At 36.2% G+C, this 21228-nt stretch overlaps 1 protein-coding gene across 1 annotated transcript in view; it reads left to right on the forward strand.

Moving 5' to 3' along the window:
- Positions 1 to 1446, forward strand: part of ENDOU (endonuclease, poly(U) specific) — a 171767-nt gene extending 170321 nt beyond the window's left edge. The window contains exons 6-7 of the mRNA XM_044082460.1: positions 322 to 464; positions 1258 to 1446. Coding sequence (XP_043938395.1) covers positions 322 to 464; positions 1258 to 1372 — 258 coding nt within the window. The 3' untranslated portion in view covers positions 1373 to 1446. The remainder of the gene's footprint in view (positions 1 to 321; positions 465 to 1257) is intronic.
- The last annotated feature ends 19782 nt before the right edge of the window (positions 1447 to 21228 follow it).

Below are 21228 nucleotides of genomic sequence, written 5' to 3' on the forward strand. Positions count from 1 at the left end.
TTGGTGTGGTGTAAGATCTTCATAAACAAATGCTATAGAATCTTAATCGCTCATCTTGTCTGCTATCATGTCAGATCACCACCTCAGTTTAATATCTCATCTCAAGAATGGTGCCTTTAGAAGTGTTACACCACTGCCCCTAGTGCTGCATTTGAAGATTTGTTAGTTAAAAAGCAGAATGGTAAAATCTATACATAAAGTGCTGCAAAGTTTAAAGTGGCCATTGCACATGATGTATGGCACTTTTAAAGTGAAATTTCTCTATTGTATGCAAACGCAATAACTTATCTTGGCATTTTTCTTTTTCTTTTCTCCATGCAGTGGGAATCATATCCTGATGTTCTTGCAATGCAGTTTAACTGGAACAACTATTACAAGTCAGTGGGATCTGCTTTCATTGGGTCCAGCCCAGAGTTTGACTTTGCCATCTACACTCTATGTTTCATTGCACGACCTGACAAGGGGTATGTACACGAACTGATAAAGCATAACATATTTGTTTATTATGACTCATAAAATCCACTTTAAGCCCTAGAACCTAATGAATACCTCCACTGTAAAGATGTATTTGTGCTGAACCATTTGCCATTATACTTATTTAGTAACACTTATGGCTCCAGAGATATGAAAATTTGCATGACATGTGAGAAGATAAGTTGATTTGGTCAAAAAGTGCAGGTTGAGAGTTACATAATCTAATGATTAAGGGAAAGAAGACATTTTGCGGCTACAAGTAAGTTTGTAAGGAGTTCAATTCTCGGTTAGGGTTTATGGAGCTGAGACTTGATAACAAATCAGATGATCAGATGTAATGAAGTGAGTCTTAAGACTGGATATATTGGCATTGGACTTTGATCTGAAGAGAGGAGCATGGGACTAGTTTTGGGAGGTGAGCATAGAACGGAAAAGCCAATGGAGCAATGATCACTTACAGAAGGGGCATGTATTATGTAGGTAATAGTGTTCAGAGTTTTGGAGATGATAAGGTTAGTGAATGAGTACAGAGAGGTCCAAAGGCTGGGTCTGTTTGGTTGATTGACTAGCTGCATAAGCTGAAGATCTCTAAGGAAATTCATCATCTCTAAATTTATGTGAGTTAGAAGATTATTCTTAAAGTCTCCTAGAATGATAATGTTTTTACTGTAGTCTTTATGTTCCATAATTGCTTGGATTAGATCTTTGGAGATGTCTGGCGAGGGTGAAGGAGGGGTAGTGAATTATAGCACATAAGTCTGACCCTCTATTTTATCTCAACAGATGTAAAGTAAACCTGGGTGGCTATGTGCAAAGCATTCAGACCTACACCTGGACAAATTCCTTTTATGATGGTGACAAGAGATATGTGGCATCTGCTTATCCAATATCACCTTAAAACATAAAGACATTTGGTTCACAAACTACAAATACTTCATTTAATGTATTATTAGTGCAATAAAATAATGCATACCAGTGACCTTTGTCAGCATTTATTTTCTTAAATGGATCAATGTATACTGCAACAGATGTTTGGAAATGGTGATACCCAAGTAAAAAAGAACGTTTGGAGGTATGTCTGTATTTTGCAGCATCCGTGCATGTAGAAACACATGTATCTCTCTCTCTCTAGATATATATATCTATATATATATATATATATATATATGTGTGTGTGTGTGTGTGTGTGTGTGTGTGTGTGTGTGTGTATGTGTGTGTGTGTGTGTGTACAGATATGCATGCATGCATGTATTTATGTAGGCATATATGAATTTATGCAGGCATGTATGTATGCATGTAGAAATTTATGTAGGCGTGTATGCATGCATGTATGTATTTATATAGGCATGTATGCATGTTTGAAACATTTACAGATTGTTTCCAAAGCCAACTGGATCATGCCATTAGCCAGTACCTTGTAATCAAATATCAAACACTTTTGATACACAAGATAACACAGTACTTGTAATTTCACCTTTGTTAAGTTTCTTTGGAATGTTGCCTTAGACATAAGTGTAGTATCCTTTCATGCACCTCCATGAGATTAATTAATTAACACATTTCAGATTTTAACTATGTGCGACTTTACTGCTAACTTTTGCACATGAGAATGAAAAATGTATTGAAGGTTTTTAAATGAGTATGAGTGGAGTGCTTATGAAGTACACAATACGGGTTCATATTGAAATGTCTGAAGACTGTAAATGCCGTCTTCAAAACAGCAGAAATAAAGGTGCAGGTGTTTGGGGATGCAGTGCTTGAACATATCACAGATACATTCAAAAAAAACAGTTAAAGGCAATGACTGATACTCATGTATATTTCAGTAGTACAACTTAATGAAATGTTACCAGTATTTGTAGTTATGCAATTCACTAAACATTTATTCTTTATGTGCATACCATGTTAACTCTCTAGGTGTGATAAGAGTCTTGTCTTTACAAGTTTCTCAATACTCAAAAATTATAGTGAGGCTCACAAAAAGTGAAAACACTGGCATTTGCTGTTAGGTATCTATCCATCCATCCATGCACAGCCCCATTTTTCCCATAGGCTAGGGGTGTCATATCAGCTATCCATTCATACCCCCATTTTTCCCATAGGTTAGGGGTGTCATATCAGCAGTGACAATCAACCAGTGCCAATGTTTATACTGCTGGGTGATTGGCCCTACCATGGTTGTTCTTCCATACCACACATTCGTAAACACACATACACCTATGGCCAGTTTAATGTGTCCAGTCCACTTACTGCATGTATTTGGAATGTGGGATGAAACCTGCATAAACACAGGGAGGACATGCAAACTTTACATAGAAGGAACCCAGCTGAATTGAATTGGGGAACCTCTTGCTGTGAGGCAGCAATGTTATCTGCTGTGCCACTGTGCCAACCCTGCTGTAACGCATATTATGTATTTATTGTGTTTATCAGCTGTAAGCTGTCTTATATATTCTGAATTTGAAAGTTATAAATGTCTTTGGTGCCTTGGACCTCTAGCCATCTGAGGAAACAAGCAGAAATAAAACACATCCTACTCATGTATATGAATCCATCAATTGATTCATTAATTATTTAATTTCAAGTGAAAGAGAAATGTCTCTATTTGTAGTCGTGTTCATATGATCATTATCATGTAGTCAAATGCCAAGCTCAAAGAGGAATTATTATTTATTTATGTAATTATTTATTTTAAGTATTAAGACATATACTCCTGAATTTTACAAAGTTTCTTATTAAAAGATGTTGCAGAGGAACCATTATTATGGTTCACAGTAGTTTGGGACATCATAATAGGCTGGTGGGTTATAAGGAAGGAAATGTGTGTGGAAACAGTGAGGCATGTAAATACATGCAGGAAAGGGAAGCATGTGAGTTAAATAGTGAACGATTTATTGTAAATCACTATGTGAGTTATGCATCTAAAGGTGTAATTTAGCATATCCTAAAGCATATTGAGGATAAGTAAAGCAAATGATGAGCAGGATATTAGAACATGCTGGGGACAATGATAATGACAGAGTAAACTGCCTGTAGCTAGATTGTTGTTGTCTTTCGGCTTTTCCCAGTTAGAGGTCGCCACAGCGGAACTCCTGTCCACTAATGATTGGCAGCAGATTTTTAAGGTGCCGAGTTGCCAGCTCTATGCCCAACCTTCAACGAAGGCACGCCCATTCACGCATGTCTTTCGGAACGCCACTCGACCCGCAGGGAGGACATGCAACTTCACACAAAAGGCACTCCCTGCACACTAGCTGAGAATCGAACGGCCTGTAGCTAGGTATGGTTTGAAAATGCAACATAGAATTTCAGATCTAAAAATTATGGTTTTGTTTCAACATTCACTCAGTTTGAGAATTAGCCTTAAACAATAGCTACATTACAAATATTTGATTCTAAGATTTCAGTTATATTGTCATTCTGGATTACATGCTGATATTAATTGCCTAGTGTTTTATTACATGCAGATATTAATTGCCTAGTGTTTTATTACATGCAGATATTAATTGCCTAGTGCTTTATTACATGCAGATATTAATTTCCTAGTGTTTTATTACATGCAGATATTAATTTCCTAGTGTTTTATTACACGCAGATATTAATTGCCTAGTGTTTTATTACATACAGATATTAATTGCCAAGTGTTTTTATGAAATGCTATTTATAGAGTTTTGTCTCCTTAACTTTGAATTGAGTTAAGTAATGACTCATTTAATGGATGTATATAAATGAGTGTTATGCAGTTCAATTCTGTTTGTCTCCTTTTTGGGCCAGAGGGCCAAAGAGCCGAATACCTTTAAAACTGAAAAAAAGTTAAGTTTTAACAGACAAAGTTGTATCTTTAATATTCATAATATTTGTCTGTGAATCATAGTTTTGAGCTATATTCTTAATTTACCCATTTTTGGTGATACCATTAATAACTTTTACACAGGTGCTATACCCTTTAGATTTCATTGTTGTCATCATTAGACTTTTTATAAAACAGAAGATTAAGATTTGCTTTAAAGGCTGCCATTGGTTGGTCCCCCTTTCCCCCAAAGAACTGTAAAAGTGGTAGGAAGGGATATCTTCATATACCTTAAACTGAGTGAATGTTGCAACAAAGCCACATATTTTAGATCTGAAACTCTATGTTGCATTTCCAAAACATAACTAGCTACAGGTCTGACCATTGTAATTAAAACAATCAGGGATTCAAACAGGTTACTTTTATGTGGGATTTGTTCCAACAGACCATATGACTTTGCCCAGCATGGCATTACCCCTGAACATTGTCAGATGAAATTAATACAGTCTGTATCACTCCTTACAACATGTTGCCATCAGGTGTGTGTGGGGGGGTGGGGTATTAAAGGTCCCACTACTTTACTAGACTATGAATAAGGAGAAGCTGTCTTGTAGCATGATATACTCATTTTTATGTGTTGTATTTTAACTGATGGTTTACCATTACTTCTTAATGATTTCACGCTTTCTGTTTCAATAGGCGGATGCCCCAGCTAACAGTAGGAAAGCTATTTGTTTAGGACAGATAGTATGTGATTGAGTTTTAGTGGTATGTTTACTGAAATGAAGCACAGGCCTACTGTGTTATTTCGGTCTTGGATATATTTTCTAAACTCAACAGCCAAGGCATCCCTCAAATGCAAATACTTTCACAGGCCATTTTAGAGATTTAATTGTACCTTATCTTAGCTAGTCATTTAACCAGACATTGCTTTGGGACAATAAAGAATTTGGGTTAGGCTTCCTAAATGGCTCTGGGACTACATGCCTAGTAACAACATATGAACCTATAATTGGAAGACTGTTCCAATAAGTCTTAACAAATCAAAATATGCCAGCCTTTCAAACTATTCCATTACTAGGCTGTCCCTTTATAATCTGCTGAAGAGATTCTGTTAGTTTATGTAGTCAGGAGTATTTTATTTATTTGTCCAACCAAAAAAACAAGTACTTTTGCTATCTTCTGTTTATGATATTCCAAACTCCATTTCTTTCCTAGTTTGTATTTGTTTTGTACTGTTATGAATTATTTCATCTGATAGAAAGATTTCAAATAGCACCCGGTATATTATCACTTTACAGTGTTCTGATTAAATGTTTCAGTATAGTGGGATTAGTATGCTTTTCAATAACGGGCCCACACAGCTCACCAAAAGCAACTTTTCCCCTAGGACTTTGCAATATACTGTCATCTAACTAATCTTTTTTAAAAAGTTGCGTATTGACTTTTAAAGCAACATTACAAGGTGGACATTTGGAATCTTTAACATTACTGTGCAGTTGTCCATAGTTTAATTTTATACTGGTGGCTTAAAACTATAACTACTAACATTTGCTAGCAGTGTTTTAATTGACTGGCCGGTAGCTCCATCTGTAAAAAAAAAAAAAAATACTGAAGAAACTGGGAAGCTGTCCATTTCTCTTCCCTGAGGGAGAAATACTGGTGACAGAGACTTCTGTTTAGGAACATGATTCTTGACCGAGCAACAATGGTTGTTCAAACATTTTTTTGTTCAGCTTTTTTTCCTCAAAGGTTTGTTTCTGCTAACTTGCTTGCTTTCCCCGATGAATTAATGGTACTCTTTATTTTGTCTGAGATACACAGGTATCTGAGAAAGAGAGGGGCACAAATACATACTTTAAAGTGCATTTTGGTCTCTCTCGCTCTCTGAGATGTACCTGTCAAACTTAGTATATGTATGTAAGAAGGTTTTGCAGTGCAGGGTGTATTGTGGGCTAGTTTCCTATAAGAAAATGCTGTTGTGCCCTTTAAGAAAATGCTGTTTTGCTATTGTTTCACTGAAAAGTGTTAGTCAGTGGCAGGTACAGAGAGTTTGATTTGATGGTATTACTGCAGATGTGGATTTAGTTTTACTGTCCTGCATTTCAGACTGACACAACAGATCTATCGAAGAGACTTCAACAGCAGTTTTTATCCATAATAGTACTTGCAGTGAATAGTTGCATTTCTGGAGTACCTGCCAAAAACAGTGTAATTATACTCAATTAAAAATGTCCTTGAATTTGAAGAAATCATGAGATGACCATGAATATTAATAATCTACATGAGGATTAATATAATTTCCTAAGGTATCAGGCTAGAATATGCAGTCATCTACTGATAAATCAAAAAAAGCGGACCAAGACAACTGCAGACCACCGATTTATTGAACAAGACAGGTACTAAGCGCTTTCACCCCCTCACAACAGGGCATCTTCAGAGTACTAACAATCCTTGTGTTAAACCTCCTTTTAAATCCTAAGACAATTGGGTAATTGAATAATTACACAATTAATCAATAAAAATAAAAATAATAATAAAAAAAATTGTTTCCTACGCAGCTTAAAAATTTGCATTTAAATAGTTACAATCAGCAAATATTCACATCCATTTAAAAACAACAGCCAAAACTTGTACAAATTGTTAATGTATATGTATGTGTATGTGCAAAACTACCTATCTAAATACTACAAATATATAATACTAATAATTAATAAATAATGAATCAAATTCACAACCACATAAAAACATATCTAAATGATTATGTGGACAAATGTAAAATATTAAAATTACATTCCAACCTACAATCATTCATATAAAAATTCCTTACTAACATTAAAATGTCATATTATTATATAACAAATAATCAAATATTAACCTAATACATAAAAGATCAGATAAATTGAGACTTATACTTCAATATACTAGATATGGAAATATGTTCGTTAATACCAGGGCTAGAACTTGCATTAAGCCGTAGTTGCCATAAGCATTCTTTAGCCTCAAGTAAGGTGTTGTCATCACCACCTTTATTATTATTGTAATATGCAATTCTGTCAATAACAAAGAATAAAAATCTCTTAAAATTCTTACATCCTACACTGTGCATAAACAGGGAACAGGTATTCTTATGTTTTTTAATATCTCTAACATGTTCCACAATCCTTTCTCGAAGCTTCCTTATCATTTTACCAACGTAGAAAGCTGAACATGATGAACAAATAGCTAAATATACAACCATTTTTGTATTGCAGTTGCAATGACCCGGGCATCTAATAGTTTTGCCATAGTTGTGTACCATAACATATGGTCCGTCATTAATAAATTTACAAGTATGGCATGCCCCACATTTGCTCATCACAGACTTGTTGAACATATTCTTATTGTTAACTGACTCAAAATATTCTTTAAGATTCATCCCCCTACTGTATGTAATCTTAGGCCCAACTCCTAAATTGTCAGTAAGGTCACCATTGTTCTGGAAAATACTTATCCAGGTCTCATTTACTATATTGACTAAATGGATGTGAATATTTGCTGATTGTAACTATTTAAATGCAAATTTTTTAAGCTGCATAGGAAACAATTTTTTTATTATTATTTTTATTTTTATTGATTAATTGTGTAATTATTCAATTACCCAATTGTCTTAGGATTTAAAAGGAGGTTTAACACAAGGATTGTTAGTACTCTGAAGATGCCCTGTTGTGAGGGGGTGAAAGCGCTTAGTACCTGTCTTGTTCAATAAATCGGTGGTCTGCAGTTGTCTTGGTCCGCTTTTTTTGTTTCACTAGTTCTGGAAGTTTCATTTTTTTCAACACTTGTGGGCGTACCAATACGCTGCTGGACTATTGATTTAATCACTCATTATTTATCTTTCCTTTTGGATTACTGAGTTTGTTACAATGGAACAACTTTTGCTTCAACATATTGAGACAACGCAGCGTCTCATCAAAGTTTTACAGGAGAAAGGGCTTCATACTCCTGTAGTTACTAATGTGGCTGTTACGGAGTCTCAGGAACAACTTCTTACGCTACACTCTACACCAGGATTGAGTCCGGTGCAACCGTCAGCTTGTTATGGTTTGGTATGTTCTATAGGAGGAGGGGTTAACATAGGAAATGTTCAGTCAGCGAACCCGCCTTCGAACAAAGCATCGAACACTAGGGACGGAGTTATTAGAGACACTGAGATATGGAAAAATTTGTTGATGGATATTAAAGATATTTTAGCTGCTCCAGTCTTTCAGCATGGCTTACGGAGCAATAATAATGATTTGGGTAGTTTGAATAAACAGTTGACAGAGTTCGAAAAGACTTTGAGATCCTTTAAAACTCTTCAGATGGACAACGCTTTTTTGGAGAGGTCGCTCGAGCTTGGTCAAGTTCCTAAGGGACTTTGTGTATTCAAACTTACATTTGGATTTGTAGAAGGGACAGTACTTTTTGATGAACTGCTGCAACTGTTCAATAGAACAGGTATTGAACTGATTAAACTAATTATTCGTAACAATAATTGTAAACTAGCTGATTTAAATGAACAATTGGTTACTTTAGACAAAAATATTCGCCAGGACTTGTTATTTGAATTTAATAGATTTCGTCTTGACAATATTATTAAAGACATGGATAGATTTATTAGTAAAGGGCTAGAAACTAAGAATTACAAACTTTTAAGGGACACAAATGATTATAAACATAAAAAAGTGTATGTGCATTTTAAAGAATTCAAAAATATGAGACGGTTATGCAAACAGCCAGTGGCTGATTCAGTTGCGGAGCATAGCTTGAACACCACCAACAGCCACTCTAATCTACAGCATAACTATAGAGTCAGTAATGAAAATGGAGAGGGTTTTTTTTTAGAGGAGCCGATACTGAGAAGATCAGAATGGCTCCGGGATCGATATGGGGGTCAACAACAACAACAATATCAGCTGACTCGACCATATCACAAGGCAACACACAGAACCAACTCTTGGTACCATTAAACAGTAGTCATACTAGTAATAATATTACAATTGCCAGTGAGACACCAGTGTATCAAACTAGTTATTTTATGGGTGACACCCAAGACAATGTTATTTTATGTTACAATTTTAAGGATAGTGGTGATAGTTCACCACATTCTATGGTGAACTCTCAGGAGGAGAATACTGACAATATTGACTGGCATTGTTCTATTATTTCAGATGGACGGTTCAGTGTTTATAATTATACTGATACTTCGTTCAACACTGCTTATGTTAAACTTTTCAAAAAGGGTTTTAGATTTGTCCCTTCATTTAAATTGGATGTTGGTAGAATTTTAATTAATTTAAAACTTTATACTAGAACACTCAACCTTAAGCTTTTTTTTGCTAATAACAAATGTAATCAGAGAGAGAATACTAGTTTTACCTTAAAAAGGATTAGTACCTTTATACCCGCAGAGAACCCAATGATCTATATGTTTGAGAGACTGTGTGAAACACAAATCAGAAGAGTTTTAAAGAAAGAGAAAATCACTACTGATAACTTGACTTCAGCTGAAAAATTCTGTCTTAAGGAGTTAACCACCACAGACAAATATAGGGTCATGAAACCCGATAAAGGGGGCAGGGTGGTTATTATGACCAAAACAGATTATTTGAATAAAATGACAATAATGTTGAGTGATAACATGACTTATGAAAAAGTGTCAAAGCATGAAATGGAAAGGGCATATGTTAAGGTGGACTGGTATCTATATGAATTTTTGATGGATGGTGTCCTCACCAAAGAAGAATACAATTTCCTATTGGTAGAACATCCTATGACACCATCCATTTTTGGTATTCCCAAAATTCATAAGGACGTACACAATCCACCCTTTAGGCCCATAGTTTCTGCTAGGGGCTCAAAGATTGAAGCCATTGCCGCCTATATATATATGCATTGTAAGGGAACTTTAAAACATTTGCCTTATATATTAAAAGATCCTTGGCACTGTTTAGAAAAAGTTAGAGAATATCTTGCTGACACTAAAGATGATACGGTAATGGTAACTATTGATGTTGTCAATCTATTTACAGTGATTCCCCATGATTTAGGTCTCGAAATGTTTGAGACAAGTTTGACCAAATTCAGTGAGTTTAATAAGGCTAAATGCAAATTGTTAAGTGAAATGATGGCTATAGTACTTGAAAACAATTTTATATTTATGAATGGCGAATATTACAAACAAAGATCAGGTGTGGCTATGGGGGCCAGATGTGCTCCCATCTACGCAAATCTGGTGTTAGCCTTTTGGGAATCACAAAGTGTGTTTACTTCTAGTTTCTGGCCCTATATTAGCCTTTATCTAAGGTACCTAGATGACATTCTTATTTTTTGGAAGGGCAATAGAGAAATGCTTAATGAGTTTAAAAATTATTTACAAACGACATCTAGTTTTTTGAATTTTACCTTTAAGACATTTGATAACAACTGTGAGTTTTTAGATATTTTATTTTACAAAGATATGGATAAGTTCGAATCAAGTATTTTTAGGAAAAAAACTCATTCTAATTCCTTTTTACATGTTGATAGTTGCCATCCCTATTACCAGAAAAAGAATTTAGTAAAGGGACAGATGGTCAGATTTTCTAGAATTATTAGTGAAGACAATAAATTTTACGATGAGATTAAAATTTTAACAGATATGTTTTTAGATAGAGGTTACCCACTAGAATTAGTTGCTAAAATCAGTGAAGATATTTACAGTAAAAGAGACCAAATCTATAAACCTATACTAAAATATGGTTTTGAAAGTAGTACATCTAGAATGAACAATAACACTAGAAATGACACTTTTGTCATACCATTTAATGATATATCACCTAGGATAGTCAATATAGTACATGAGACCTGGTTAAGTATTTTCCAGAACAATGGTGACCTTACTGACAATTTAGGAATTGGGCCTAAGATTACATACAGTAGGGGGATGAATCTTAAAGAATATTTTGAGTCAGTTAACAATAAGAATATGTTCAACAAGTCTGTGATGAGCAAATGTGGGGCATGCTATACTTGTAAATTTATTAATGACGGACCATATGTTATGGTACACAACTATGGCAAAACTATTAGATGCCCGGGTCATTGCAACTGCAATACAAAAATGGTTGTATATTTAGCTATTTGTTCATCATGTTCAGCTTTATATGTTGGTAACACGATAAGGAAGCTTCGAGAAAGGATTGTGGAACATGTTAGAGATATTAAAAAACATAAGAATACCAGTTCCCTGTTTATGCACAGTGTAGGATGTAAGAATTTTAAGAGATTTTTATTCTTTGTTATTGACAGAATTGCATATTACAATAATAACAAAGGTGGTGATGACAACACCTTACTTGAGGGTAAGGAATGCTTATGGCAACTACGGCTTAATGCAAGTTCTAGCCCTGGTATTAATGAACATATTTCCATATCTAGTATATTGAAGTATAAGTCTCAATGTATCTGATCTTTTATGTATTAGGTTAATATTTGATTATTTGTTATATAATAATATGACATTTTAATGTTAGTAAGGAATTTTTATATGAATGATTGTAGGTTGGAATGTAATTTTAATATTTTACATTTGTCCACATAATCATTTAGATATGATTTTATGTGGTTGTGAATTTGATTCATTATTTATTAATTATTAGTATTATATGTTTGTAGTATTTAGATAGGTAGTTTTGCACATACACATACATATACATTAACAATTTGTACAAGTTTTGGCTGTTGTTTTTAAATGGATGTGAATATTTGCTGATTGTAACTATTTAAATGCAAATTTTTTAAGCTGCGTAGGAAACAATTTTTTGTATTATTATTTTTATTTTTATTGATTAATTGTGTAATTATTCAATTACCCAATTATCTTAGGATTTAAAAGGAGGTTCAACGCAAGGATTGTTAGTACTCTGAAGATGCCCTGTTGTGAGGGGGTGAAAGCGCTTAGTACCTGTCTTGTTCAATAAATCGGTGGTCTGCAGTTGTCTTGGTCCGCTTTTTTTGTTTTACTAGTTCTGGAAGTTTCATCTACTGATAAATCTCCATCAGCCATCCCACTACTGGTTTGCTTTTATATGCCATCTTTCACTTTTGTGATGCACTTCCAGGCTGACATTTGTACTTCCTGTCAATTTTTCATTCCTAACCAACCTATTTCTAGACTGTCCCTTAGGCTACCACATGAGCTGCCCTCTTACACTAAGCCATGCACTGCTTTCATGGTCAGTAGCCATCAAACATCCATGACAGAGGTTCCTTAGCTTATTCTCAGTGCTATTATCTGGTATCCCTGCTAACTAGTAGATAGTCTTTTCTAACTGTTCTACAGCAGACTTCATTCTAGTTAACACTTTCTTTCATCTGATAACAATTTCAATTTGCATCTCTTTCCTCTTCAAATTTAGAAAACATTGAAGCCACTAGTACCCTGTTACACTGACTCATTGTCAGTAGGAGGTGCTGTTGAGCTAATATTCTCTGGAGAACTTTTATTACAACTTTTATTACATAATAAGACCATGTCTCTGTAGTCCAGTGAGTGTACTGAGACGACAGATTTCTGATGTCAATACTAGGGCTGTACCTTTATTTTTATCTTGATACTGACCTTAAGCCCCGGATGCACTGGTACTGTTTCTGCACCACTGTGACAGTACTGCCATAATACTTTACTTTGATAATCTGTGTGTTACATGGCCATTTCAACTCATTCTCCCTATCATTTTATCAATATGGGTTCATAACTATAATCTGCTGATACTTTCTGCAGACGAAACATCTTTAACCAAGAAGAAGCTCAATAACTTTATTTCCTAGAAACAACTAAGTTAAATTAGACTGTTGGTTTAGGTGCTCCCTGGTGTAGTGTATGTAGCCAAGGGTGCTATACATTGCTTGAGGATGACACTCCCCCTGCTTGTCAAAGTGATCTACACTGCATTCACTTTGTCCTTCTATGCCATTTGTTGTTGACGTCTGTACCATGACCAGTACTTAGGAAGCAATAGTTTTATCCTAGTAAGTCACAGGTTGGTGAAAGTTCTAAAGGTGTCCTGAGGCCTAAAAACTCAAGAGTAAAGGCATGTATGAAGGTAAAACACTCTTTCCTTTTTATTGATTGTTTTATCCATCTGCTTCTTGAGTTTTTCCTCCTTTTTACAATGTGCCAGTGGGACAATCCCCAATCTTCTGCCAATAGATGGTGCAGCACAGATACCCTCTTTTAAATTGCTGCCTCTTAGACTGATGACTTTCATTAGCTACAAAGGAGTTATCACCATGTAGGTAGCTTGATTATCCAAGCTTGAAATGTAGCCATCTTTTTTCCCCTTCACATCTTTGACTTAGATGAATCCTGGTGTAGACCACACACTGACTGCCTCTGTCAAACCTAAGAGCTATCACCTATATAAAAATCTGAAGAACATAGTAAAAGCATTTTATGTTTGAAAGGACATAGGCAAAAACTAAGACTCAACAGGACAGAAGAATACATGATAAGCAAGGGCATTAAAAAGAATAAAGTAGTTTGAGCAGCAATAGACATTAATATGTATAATAAATTAATTGATTTCTCAATAACTATTATATTTTATAAATATAAAGAAAAGAAAGTGATAAAGGATGAAAGAATGCTATTAACTCTTTATCCACCCACAAAGATAGCTATACTGCTGTGATTTACCTAGCTTATAGAAGCACACATAGCATGTAACATCTAACATGGTTTTACAAAAGGGGTCACCTGTCTCTCCAGTTTTATTTTACTATATCATACAATCTATAGGCAACATTTGCCTACAGATGTTCTTTAGGTAATGTGAATGAATCATACATCTTGGTGAGATATGATCTAATGGTGATGAAATTAAAGGAATTAAGGTATTATCAGAGGGCACTGTGGAGCCAGAGAGGAACAGATGAACAGAAGTTTAGGACTGCCTTTGATTTTAGCTGAATTTTCTTTTTTTTTTTTAAATCTGTAGAGAATGAAGTTCATGTTGCCAGAGAGATAGTGTTTGAGTTTGTAATGATGAAGAATTCAATGTTTGCAGTTTGGTATACAGAATGGAAATTCAAACTGACCAAATTCTTTCCAACCTGCAAAGGATGTTCGGAAATGTGGTGGCTATGACTACAGTGTTTTGTAGGTTTCACAGGTAAATATTAGACACATCTGTCTGCAGACCATTCCTTGCCTAGCCAGTACCAGATGTTGACCAGAGGTGAGAACCAAACCACACATCTTGTGTCAGGGAAGTAAAAACCTTAACCATTATACCAACTCCCAAACCAAACACCCCTTACTAATTCCCAGGTTGGGGGTACAGCATAAACCATGAAAGGTAGGGTAAAGGAGCTAGAGTCATGACTTAGCAAGCATCAGAGAGAGGATCCCTAAATAAATGTAGTGATTGAGGTTCTTCAGGAATCCCTAGAAGATTTGGACTAGTTGTCTATGTAGGTAAATTTAAGGATCCTTGGACTGGAGGATAGGATGGAAGGGCACTGGGGGGCAGATTTTTTTCAATGATCTCCCATATTTGAACCTGAAGATAGACAGGGTTCATAGGATAAGCAAACTAAGAAACAAATCCAAGAATCTAAGTTATATCAGGATTAAGTACCATGGCTATAGTGCCAAAGATTGGCTTTCTGGATAAACAGCCCTTCAGAGAGAAATAGCCAAAAATTCAAGGAAGTGTATTCTCTTTTTATCTCAGTGTATTCCTAGTTTTCAGCTTGCAAGTCATTTAGATTTTTGGAAGAACAGATAATTGCAGAGTCATCAGTATACTGGACAATATCAGTGAGCTTAGTATTGGTGCCAATACTATCATAAAAATGTTGAATAGAAAAAAGCCAAGTATGGATCCTTGACAGACCTCAATGTGAATATGAAAAAAGTAGCGTGCCATTTGACTGCCTGCTGTCTGCCAGGTAGGCAGCTATGAAACTACTGTAGTGCTGAACTAATAAGGCCAAAGGATGACAGTTGTTCTATTAGCTTTGGATGAGAAATATCAAAAGCCTTAGAAGATCATGGAAGAGTGAGGAGACAAAGTTGCCTGTATTTATATATTGATTAAGACTACTGATGAAGCTTAACAGTACTGCTGTTGTTGTTGTTGCACTGTGGTGTGGATGGAAGATGTGATGAGTTGGGAAGAAAATAGAATTATCAGTAAAATAAGTAAGGACTTGTGAGTGGATATTTCATTCACTGATTTTGACAATAGGGATAAGATGGTGATTGGTCTATAGTTGGATATATAGTTAGATAAATAGTTAGATAAATCTCTGGATTTTCCTCCTTAATGTAATGGTAGAATTTATTATTTTTTTCAGAGACTTAGTATATGACCTTCTATTGTAAATTGGTTTACTAAATTAGGGATAAGATAAGCTAGCGCATCTGCAGCCATTTTTTTATGCACAGAGTAGGTAAATTATCTGGTACTAATGTGGTTGTTTTTTACCTTTAGCATGTTTTATTTTATAACATGGGTGGGGACGGTTTGTCTCTTAAATGTATTTCTTAGGTTGGTTACCTGCACTGGGAACTGGGTAGTAGGGTTTGGTTATGTTTAGTTAAGGAAGTAACTGACTGTACGAAGTGTTGTAGGTCATCCAGGGAGTTGATTTGGTTTATAGTAAGTAGGATGGGTTGACTGGCCTGACCTGGGTTTTGAAGACATTGTATTAATGCTCATAAAGGTTTGGGGTTTTACTGATGAGTTTCCTGAAGTAAGATGTAATGTGTCATTTTTGTCTAGTATTGATTGGTATTTGATTAGACTTCTGAGTACCCTATAGTCATGTGGGTTTGGGGAGGAATTCTGTGTTAACCAAACGTTCTCCTATATGCATTTTTGTTTTAAAAGAGAACCAGGGTGCAGGATATGCTTTCACTTTTTTAGTTCTAAGTGAGTCTTGATCATTAAGAGTGGGCAGAAAAATATTGTTACAGTGTTGTCTAGGAGGAAGATTTTTAGAAATTCCCAGCTAAATAATTGGAGTGTGATACTAAAGTTGTCTTTCTGAAATTACTAAGGTTCCTTACTCGACTATACTGATAGTCCATAGGGGTATGGGTATGATGCCTAGCTATGAATTTTGTGCCATGGTCAACTTAAACCATCAAGTAGTGTACCCAAAGAAACAATGCTGTTAGGAACTGAGGTAAGGAGCCAGTCTAGAATGGGAAGGAGACTCTGGAAATACAGACATCCGGGGGTAAACTTTATAGGAATAAGTCCTCACTTAAAAGAGTAGCCTCCAGACCTGCAGTGAGGTTGGCTGAACTTGGATATTATAGATGAATTTATTCCCAGAGATGTGTGAGGGTATTCATAGCTGAGAAGTTTAAAGATGGACCTGCAGTGTCCAGGGAGTGACAGAGTACATAGAAGAGGGAACACAATCTGATTTTAGGTTGACTGGTGGCTGTATTATTCATGTGATTAATGGAATAAAGTAAGAACTTTCCAGGCAGGGGAAGGCTGCTTGAATAATCTTTCCCATAAATCTGCTTTCATCATATTTTTGTTCCCTTTCTTTTATACATCTGAGCTTGGCTATGAAGTATGCATGTGATGTAATGGTGGAGTGAGGATGGAGTAGCCATGTTGAGATGGCAGAAAGTGGATATTTTGTTGAAGAATTTTTCCAAGACAAGCTGGATATTTTCAAGGGAATAGATTGTATGGACAAAACTTTCAGTATTTGTAAAGTTCTATTTGTCTCTATGACTGTTATATGACATGTGGAGCACATTGAGAAATATGCTAGACTATCTGTCATTGTAGCAGGAGCAGAGGCAGCTCTACTTGGGAGGGCAAGGTGTGTGTGTGTCTGTGTGTGTGTGTGTGTGTGTGTGTGTGTGTGTGTGTGTGTGTGTGTGTGTGTGTGTGTTTGTGTGTGTGTTTTAGTCAATCAGTGCCTTATTTCCTCCTCTGTCGGTGACAGCAGTAAAGTCTTAGAATATGCACCATGTAGACAATATCTCAAAATAATAAGCAGCAGAAGGTGCCCAAATGTTTTGTAAGCAGGGGACATGGTAAATTGGTGAGGATGTTTAGAGCTTTCTTGTAATGTGCATGTTGTGTATATATTGTGTTGAACATAATGCAAGCTGCTGCTTTTATTTACTGTACTCTGTTTTTTGACTTTGAGGTACTCACATCATGATTATTTATATTGCTTTGTAAACTGCCATTCCTATTAATTTTATTTGACTGAGATTTTTACATTAACTTATGTCAGGCAGGATACAAGCTGCTTTTAAGTTTACGATAGTAACATCTGAGAGTATGCCTTTTGGGATACTGCTTCTGTGTAGCAAGGTTATTTTTGTACTGAGCCCAGCAGTTATTGGGGTATTACACAGGTGATGGTACTAACACAACCAGTGGATGGATCTGCAATGTTCTAATGATGGTTTCAGTGAGTTATGAGAGCTTTTTTTGTTTCTCATTTTAAGAGGTATGTCTCAAAGAAACTGGACATTAGTCAAAGGTAGGCTGTCTTGAATGTGGACTATGGGTGAAGGTTGAGGATAGTATGAAGTATATAAGGTTTGTTTTTCTTTGTTGTGTAAGGGAACATTTGAAGAGAAGAAAGCAGTGCTGTTTTCTGATTTGAGAATTGGTAGAGAGGGCAAAGTGTGCTGTGGTAATGGCAACAGAATATCAGTAGCCCTGGTGGTAGGACACAGTGGAGTTTGTGGGCTGTACGTGAGTTGGAAAGAAGACTGGCATGCTTTGCTTATGATTCAAGCCAGGAGCATATGTAAAATAAAGAGGTTTGTACAGAGATTAAAGTTAAAGGATAAGAAGGTAGAAAGTACAGAGAAGCACGCAAGCTTAGAGGGGCAGAGTAGAGAGTCTATTCTCATGGGGTGTCTGCTGAAACCCTGAGGTATCCATTGCTGAGGATGCTGATTGTCTAGGATAACAGTGAGATTTTGAACTGTAGATGCAAACTCCAGTCCAAGACCTCCTTACACGAAATGAGCTGTAAGAATATGGAGGTAGTGGAGATTTCAAAGTGGTATGAGGGGTCAAACCACAGTCTTTGATGGGCTGACCTTGAGATTGTTCATGGATATCCAAGACAGCACATCATTCAGACAACCTTCTTGGGAAAATGAGAGGTACTACTATATTGTCATGGCAGCTATGATCTTGCTTGCCTCACTAACAAACTACTTCACCAAGTGACAGTATGTACAGGGTAAGGGCAAGTGGGCACAAACTAGAGCCTTGTGGAACCACTGGACATGAACTAGAGCCTCATGGAACCACAAAACTATGGAGGATGCTGGAGGAAATGCAAACAAAGACCACCCTTTAAGCTTGCCCTGAGAAGTAAGAACAAGTCAAGTGCCAAAGGCCCTACTGCAGGTCTTTATGTGATCCAGTAGGATCAGGGCATCAGCTGCTTCAATCACAGTCGAGAAATCAAGGAGTAAAAATACAGATTAATTATTTTGAATCCAATATGCCAATAAAAGACCACTATTTTCTCAAGTAAAAGTAGTTTCAGTTTTGTGACAAGCTGAAAATCTGAACTAAAATAGCCCTCATAGTTCATGACAGTTGAGAATGGAACCTTTCTGCTTACACACCACTTTCTCAATAACCTTCCTAATTAGGGCATTTTAGAGATACACTAATGGCTTTCCAAAATTCCCAGACCCAGGGTAGCATTCTTGTAGATTACTGTGATTAAACCATCCTTTAAGAGAGTTGAAAACATACCTATTCTTCATGATAACTTGACAATTTTAAGGTAAAAAGGATCCATGGCATCTAGGCAAGATATAAGTTGCCTAGCTGGTTGTTGGTCCAACAGTTCTTGGAAACTTGAAATCCATTCCATAAACATTGCAAAATTAATGACAACAAAGTCATTCCACATCCAGTCTGGTGACCACAAAGAAAAGCAAGACTACTGGTTACTCCCAGGTTAGCCTCTTACCTAATGGAACTCCACTTGCCATAAAGATATAGCCTACTCACACTCATATGAGGTAAATGCCTTCTCTTAACCAGAAAGTTTGAACATTACAGTCTGTTCACCATTCAGAAGAGTACAGTCAGTCAATCTGTATCAGGTGAAATCTCTTTGGATAGCTAACTTGCCTTCTTATGTGAGATATCGGAGTGATATCTATCATAATACAGGTCTGGTTCTACCTTGCTATTTGGTAGGTGGTTGTGACTCGGTTTTCCCTTTTCCTTTCTTGTGCTGTGACACAGCATGAAACTTGGTACCACACTACAGTTTCCCCATATCCCTCATACTAACAGAAGCAGGGTGCACAACTACATGAGGAAAACTGGTCAAGATCTGAGGTAACACGGCTACTACACTTAGAAACTTGAAGCTCTCAATCATCCTCATTGTAGACCAAAAGGTTGAGCTCAAGAGATAGTAAAGTGTTTTGTGATGTTGGATAATTTCACAATCAAAATAAGCTGAGCAGCAGGTGAAATATGAGAAGGTATCTTGAAAATGAAGCAGATAAAATGATGGTTAGATGATGGGACTAATTCCACCTCCAAACCCATAGCCTGAATGAATCCTGACCCTTCACAATGGCTGCAAAATCATTAAAACAGGCCATGAAATCACTGTTGTTCCATATATGAAATCACCCAGAAATAACCAGTGTGCCTTAGTCAATACTATGTCAATGAGGAAATCCAAGAACACCTGAAGAAAGTTCACAGGCAACCTGCAGTTTGTTCCTCTTCCATGACTCACTCAAATGTGTTTGCAGTCCAGCATATAATCTGGACCAGTTTCTGCTTAGATTTAAAATAGATTGCTGCCACTCAGATGTTATACATCTAAGCTGCTGAACAACAGGATACTGCAGTGTTTTGGAGATATTTAGCACAGAAGTAACTGAAAATATAGTTTTCATTTAGCTCACAAGTCATTTACTGTATTCAAAGCTACACAGTAGTTTTCAAAAGCAAGTATATCCTTACCAATAAAAAATATCTCTCTGAACTCTCCCATTTATGTAAAAAGTTCAAACACACAGCAAACATCAAAGCATAGAAAGATGAAAAGATAGAGTATACACCATTGATTAACTTTGATAATTATTAGGAATATCAGGATGCTCAGGAAGTATAAGGCATTTTAAAGTAGAAAGAAAAGATGACACAAAATCTTCTTCTTCTTTCAGCTTTTCCCGGTTAGAGGTTGCCACAGTGGATCACCTGTCTGCTCATGATTGGCAGTGGAGTTTTATGGTGTTGAGTTGCCAGCCCAGCACCTAACCTTCCACAGAAGGCACACACACATGCACTCACACCTAGGACCAATTTAGAGTGTCCAATCCACCTACAGCATGACTTTGGGATATGAGAGGAAACCGGAGCACCCGGAGAAAACCCACGTGACCACAGGAAGGACATGCAGACTCCAGACAGAAGACACCCCAGCTAAGGATCGAACTGGAGAACCTCTTGCTGTGAGGCAATAACGCTAACCACTGCACCACTGTGGCCGCCCTAAAAGATGACACAAAATCTGAACATAAAACAGAAAATTCTGGCAATCTGTAAAGGTGTATGTTTGTGCACAGTGGCAAATCCTTGGTTCCTCTGTTTCCCATTGTACCAAAGAAAGCACTTCTCCAGGTATGTTTCTCTACTGTCTGGTGCTCAAAGACATCCATTATTCTGCCTCAGAATTTTATTCTGGTCTTTATAACATTTGTGCATTTTGGTGTCAGAACAATAAGAATTAAAATCACTGTTCAGTTTTACAACTACAGTGAGAATGTATAACTTCAGGAAAGGCCTGTTATTACAAATACTTTACCCTAACACTTTTTGAAAGTAAATGATGCCAATAAAAATAATGTGCCACTGAATTTAGTCATTTGTCCTATATTTTTCGGGACCTTGTTTCTGATTTCTAAGTGA

Source organism: Protopterus annectens, chromosome 9.part0 (assembly GCF_019279795.1).
Source record: "Protopterus annectens isolate FY-2018-M chromosome 9.part0, PAN1.0, whole genome shotgun sequence".
Taxonomy (NCBI): domain Eukaryota; kingdom Metazoa; phylum Chordata; order Ceratodontiformes; family Protopteridae; genus Protopterus; species Protopterus annectens.